The sequence below is a fragment of the Blastomyces dermatitidis genome (genome assembly GCF_000003525.1).
Source record: "Blastomyces dermatitidis ER-3 genomic scaffold supercont1.4, whole genome shotgun sequence".
NCBI classification, from domain to species: Eukaryota; Fungi; Ascomycota; class Eurotiomycetes; order Onygenales; family Ajellomycetaceae; genus Blastomyces; species Blastomyces dermatitidis.
Window position 1 is genome coordinate 5206647 of NW_025544777.1, and position 6582 is coordinate 5213228.

General features: G+C 32.9%; 1 protein-coding gene across 1 annotated transcript; it reads right to left on the bottom strand.

The window, feature by feature from the left end:
- Window positions 1–3217: 3217 nt before the first annotated feature.
- Window positions 3218–4218, bottom strand: BDCG_16953 (uncharacterized protein; the record flags this gene model as incomplete). Its single annotated transcript, XM_045426133.1, has 4 exons — window positions 3218–3290; window positions 3372–3722; window positions 3799–3989; window positions 4165–4218. 4 exons carry the CDS (start codon window positions 4216–4218, stop codon window positions 3218–3220), a joined length of 669 nt encoding a protein of 222 aa, XP_045280914.1.
- Between the last annotated feature and the right edge of the window lie 2364 nt (window positions 4219–6582).

A 6582-nucleotide genomic window follows, 5' to 3' on the forward strand; every position in this document is an offset into this window, starting at 1 on the left:
TATGAAGTGTAATGAAATAGTCTATATGATTGATCAGGCGCAGCCCGCCACATTAGTCCCCCCTTTTCAGAAGCAGTTCTCATCAGTCAAGGGCCGCTGTTTCAGATAACACAGAACTCAGAGTTCAGGTTGATTGATTGTAGCTGACTCATTTCATCAGATATTGTTGGCCACAGCCGTGGGATCTCTCATCAAGAATGTCTTCAATCTCTCACTCAAGCTCATTATCTTCTTCTATGATGCCTGGTGACTGTCAGTCAGAAGTCAGCTGAGAAGAGAACAGGTCAGTGACAGCGCAGCAGAGCAAGCTTGTATGAAATACATCATGAATCTCTGATGATGTGTCAAGATAGTAGTTGTGACTATCTAGAACTTCTATCACTTTATACCTGACATGATGATAGTCTAGTGTATGAGATGAATGTATGATTTGTATATTCTTGAGATTTAATCACACAAGATCTTCTATCTTATACTGCTCTGTGAAATCTTGTCAGATGTTAATTTGATCTTCTTGATCTTGTTTTGCAGTTGTCATGAAGATCTCTGCTCAGTTGCAGGTGTCTCAGAGCTTTGTTACTATATTATCAGTAATCTGAATCAGACTGCAGAGGTTCAGTGTGAACTGTGTGATCTCTAGAAGATTCAACACTTTCATGTGATATCTGTATGTAAGGAAGAATGAGCTTATACCTGTTGAAATAGCATCTTGACTGTTGATAGTGACCTCTGTGTGTAGAAGAAGATCATGTCAATCATCTTATAAGTGATTGCAGAACTTATAAAGATAATTCTTTACAGTCTGAATTATTCATTCTGATGCATTATCAGTCTCAGAGTGATAGACAGTTAATAGACAGTATATAATCTTGAGAACTTGACAGATTCTTGTTCAGAGAGTACTCACAAATTGACAGCTCTGATTCAATACTATTGATCTCAGTAATTCATATATCTGATAGAATAGACTCTGTAAGAAGACTTTAATGACTTATTCAGTGTTCATCTTATCATAAGATTTCAATATTACACTCTTACTCAGTTGATCAATAATGATCAGAATGTTTCTGCAGCTCTTGCTCTCAGATAGGTCAACAGTGAAGTCAATTACTATATCTCATCAGATTCTATCAGAGATATCAAGTGATTTCAGTAGATCTTTTCTACAGTTCTTTCATGAGATAATAGAAGAACAGTGATTGCAGTTTCAGATAAAGCATCTGATGCTGTTTAATATCTCAGATCAGTAGAATTCTTGAGAGATCATTCTATACAGTTGCTCACAGTCTGAATGACTGATTATACACAAATCATGCATCTCTTGTATTATCTGAGTGTGTAAGAATTCAGAGTGAGAGACTCAGTATTGTTCATGAAATTGTAGAGTGTTATTATTATCAATTGAGTATTCTGAGATATTGATTCTGATATATAGTTCTGGGGGAAATCAGAGTGCTTCTTGATATACTGCTTCAGTGAGAATCTGAAGAAGTTCATCAGTCTGAGCTGTCATATACCATAGTTTATTCAGTGTAGAGAAAGTGAAGATATCAATATTAGTTCTAATTAGAGAAGCATGTATGATGCTGTGAGCTGTTCTATCTTAATTAATTAATATCTTTGAGTTTAAGAGCTGATGCTCTTAGTTCATTCAGTGAGTATCTGTTACATCAGATGATATATCTTGCTCTTGTCATGAGAAGGCATCTGTCATTGAGTTCTGACTGCCAGAACAGTAGTGTATTGTAAAATGAAAGTGGCTTAGAAACTCAGATCATCACATCTGTTGTTTGATAAGTTTATAAGTAGTTGTGAAGTATTTGAGGTTCTTATGATCTGTGACTATCTCAAATTCAGAGACACTTCAGAGTTCAGAGTCTCATTCTTCTAAACAGCATACAATTGTAAGAAGTTTCTTATCATAGATCTCATAATTGCATTCAGCAGAACTCAGTTTCTTAGATATGAAAGCACATGATCATAGAATATCTTCATTATTATATTGCAATATTGCTTCTTCTGTTATGTAGTCAGAGAAATCAGCTTTAACAACTATCTCATGATCAGAATCAAATATTATCAGCAGAGAAGTATTGATGAATATCTTCTTTATCTGTGTAAATGCAGCTTCAGTGTTCACTGATCATTGAAATACTGAGTCTTTCTTAGTAAGATCTGTAAGTGATCTCACAATATCTGAGAAGTTTTATATAAATTGCTGATAGAAGTTAGTAAATCTGATGAAGCTTTGTACATCTTTCACAGTACATGGAGCTTTTCATTCAAGAATGATGAAGACTTTCTCAGAATTCATTTAAATTTCTTTATCAGCTTCTATAATAAAACTCAGATACTTGGTACTCTTGACTTCAAAATCACACTTGTTAATATCTATTGATAGTTCTGCTTCTTGTAGTCATTGTAATATCTTTTGCATATATTTCTAGTGTTCTTTTCTGAATTCATCAGTGAAGATGAGAATGTCATCTAGATAAGCAGATACAAACTTATTAAGAAAGTCTCAGAGTGCTCAGTTAATATACTTCTGAAATGTACTGAGAGTATTAGTCAGTTCAAAGAGTGTGACTATTCATTCAAAGAGACTATAATGTGTTTGAAATGCTGTAAGTCATTCATCTTCTTCAGTGATATGAATCTTATGAAACACAGTGATAATATCTAGTTTTATAAATCATTGAGCTTATCTGATTCATGCTAGAGTTTCATTGATAAGGGGTAAGAAATATCAATCTTTCTTTGTCAATCTGTTCAGATCTCAGTAGTTCACACAGAATCAGAGTTCTTCACCTGGTTTCTTTGCAAAGAGAATAGAGGCTGCAGTGAAGAAGTTGCTAATATATATGAATTCTTTATTCAACAGATCATTGAGTGTCTTTTGAAGAAGAAGAAGTTCATCTCAGAACATGTTATAAAGAGAATTCTATGACAGTTCAGAGTTCTTATCATTCTTTTTCTCTAACTTGATACTGTGATTCACTTCAGAATCTTGTAAGAGAAGTATGTTCATAATATTATCTTATCAGAAGATATCTAGATATTCATGATATTATTAAGAGAGTTTTGTATAAGAATCTGTTATTATAACATAGAATAACTTTTCTAGAGTCTTTTTAATATCAGTCAGACTGACAGAATAGATTGATACATGGTCTTACTGTCAGTGACTCTATCAGTGATTTTGATAATGACTTCTTTTTCAGAGTATTTCATATGCATTGGCAGAGATCTGTGTCAGATCCATGATCTTGTAAATGTCATCTTCATAGACTCTATCATTGTTAGGAAATATCAAGCTTCTGTTTCAAGCATTTAATAAGATGTCTTATTCAGATAGTCAGACAAGTTCTAACATAAGATTATAATCAAGATTATCAACTTTATATATGTAGACATCTTCACATTGATGTTCTTCTACATCTATGATCAGCTTCATCATGTAATGAGTACAAATGTCTTTTGAATCATCAAATTCTGTGAGAAGTTGAGGTTTTAATAGAGGGATATGCTGAAGATTATAACATCTTATGACTGAAGATTTTATCATTGCATAGTAGCATAGACCACTGTCTATCATGGTCTTCATATTATACATGTTATTAATCACAGTGAATACAAGAATCACATTCATTGTCATCTTGTCTTCAAATTGTTGTTGTTTGATCTCTTCAAGCTTCTGTTTATGAATTTGAATAGAAGCTAATCTTTTCTCTGTTTCATCAGAGTATTCTTATAGTTATTCTCTGAATCTTTCTCTAATGCAATGTGGTTGGCGCGGACAGGCGCTGATTCATTCTTTGAATAAGAAGGCACATAGGTTGATCAGCAGTTGAAAGCAATGTGTTCTGATTGATTACAGTTAATACACACTCTATGTTGATGTTGATCAGCGACTTCTTCAGAAGTGATCTCAGGAACTCAGAAGCCTGTTCAGATGGCAGAGATTCTTGCTTGTGTATAGACATTTGAGTCTACTCAATTCATAGCATCTGTATCATTGTTATTTCTTGACATAAGTGTATAAGTCACTGAGATGTAACATCTTCTGTCACTGTTCTGTATATTCTTGAGCTTGATAAGATGATCATTTATTATTCAGAGCTGTGTGTAGAAGTCTTCATAAGTTGAGTCTTCATCTGCACTTACAAGAGCCTGTAAGAGTTTGAAAGTCAATGTCTTCTTAAGCATGCTAATCTTCATTCAATTCTCTCAAGACTGATCACCTGCTTCTAGAATCTTGGTGTTGAAGTCAGGAATGAATGTTATAAGAGAAGTGTTTCTCTGTCAGATACTCTGTAATCAATCTAATGCTTTCTGTTGCATAGCAGTGTCTCAGAACAGAATATCAAGATGTTTCATAATATTATCAGAAGTTTGTAACACTGATTCACATGCTTTCATTCATGAATGAAACTTCTATTTTATATGATTCTTCAATTGTTCATTGATATATCAATCTTGATTGATTAATGAACTGATGAAATCTTCATCTACACTCAGTTTCATGAGCATTTTCATTCTCCATGATGAGTAGAGAGTGAGATCAGAAGTATTAAAATATATGAGAGCATCTAAGTGTTCTTTCAGTGCTTTTATATTCAATTCTGTAAATGTTGAAATTGCATGAGTTTCTTGTTATGATAATTGTTGAATCTCTTCATATTAATGTTGTTAAGTTGCATGCATATCAGCTATTTATTGTTGTTGTAGTTTCAACATTACTCAGAGTCACTGTGATACTGTGTCTATGCTCATGTTCAAGAGTTCTATATTATTGTTAGACATGATTATATTGATTGTTAAATATATAATATCTGTGAAATCTGAAGAAGTGTAATTGTATTCTTATATATCTGAGTGTCAGAACTCTTGAGTCTTTCACTGATATTCTCTTATATGTAAGATCTTATTCTCTTTGTAAGATCTTGTTGCAGGGTCAGAGTGACTGGTGAGCAAGCTTCTATCTGAGAACTTAGTGTTCACTTAACTGTGTGACTGTTTCTCTATTTCTTATGCATTGTTATGTGTTTGAATATCTCTTGATGAATAATCATTTCTAATAAGAAGATGATGAATGTTTTTATAGTGTAAGAGGCCTACGCTGAATAGATCAGTATAATATTGATAGGTCTTATATAACAAAGATAAAAATGTTAGAGAAGAAAAGAAGAGAAAGTGCGAGAATCAGTGATTGAGGTGAATATTTATATGTGTATGTGATGGTGTACGTGGTGGAGCTTCGGGGCAGAAGAATATACGCGTGTTCATAGCAGCCGAGGATCGGTGATCGGGAATGGCTGAGAATCGGAGTGTACATTCGTAGCGGCCGCGGATCGGCGATCGGGAATGGCCGAGGATCGGAGTGTACGCGTTCGTAGCGGCCGCGGATCGGCGATCGGGAATGGAAGAATCTATGGAGTGTAATGGAATAGTCTATATGATTGATCGGGCGCAGCCTGCCACAGAACTCATGTGATTTCAACATCTACAGATTTGAATATAAAAGTATTAAAAGAATACTTAGATACTCTCACATATTTTAATACTTTCAATATCACTCTCTACTCATTATGAAGAATGAAAATACTTGTAAAACTGAGTGTAGATGAAGATGTTATCAGTTCATTAACTAATTAAGATTGATATATCAATGAACAATTGAAGAATTATATAAAACAGAAGTTTTATTCATGAATGAAAGTATATGAACCAGTGTTATAAATATCTGATAATATTATGAAATATCTTGATATTCTGCTCTGAGACACTGCCATGCAACAGAAGATGTTAGATTAATTACAGAGTATTTAACAGAGAAACACTTCTCTTACAACATTTATTCCTGACTTTGACATTAAGATCTTAATTATTATTATTATTATTCTTCAATTATAGATGTATGCAGTCAGAGACTATGACATCTACCTGAGAATCTTTAGTTCTCAGGGTTTTTCCTATATCTATAGAGTCAACTATTATACATTTATCAATTTCAAATATGCAAAATCAGAAAATTTCAGCTCAGAATACAAAAACTGTTTACAAATTGCAGTATTTCAACACCTTCTGATAGTTTGAAATCATTTGAAAATATTATGATAAAAGAAAAGAGAACATAGTCTTAAAGATAGACACATTAAATAAATAGAGAAAAGAACAGAAGGAAACAAGTACAGTAAAGAGAGACTATAACAAAATAAAATTATTAAAAGATGATGTATAGCTGTTTTAACAGACTATATCTAGTTAATTTCCACCTCTTCATATTCAGATACTTCTGAATTCAGTCATTTTCTTATAGCTGCTCTAGTTTCTGATAGAAAGTCTATTAAGTATTTAGTTCCTGTCTCAGTTGAGAATAAGAACCTTATATTTAATTGATTTAAATCATACTTCTTCTTTAATCTGACTTTGAGACTATTGTATAATGCACAATGCATTACAATATACTCAGGATTTTCATTTATATTGCAGAATGAGCACTCTGTTGAATCAAATCTATCATCAAATCTTTGTATATAAGATTTGAAATAACCATGTTCTAGTTTCAGCTGAATTATAGAT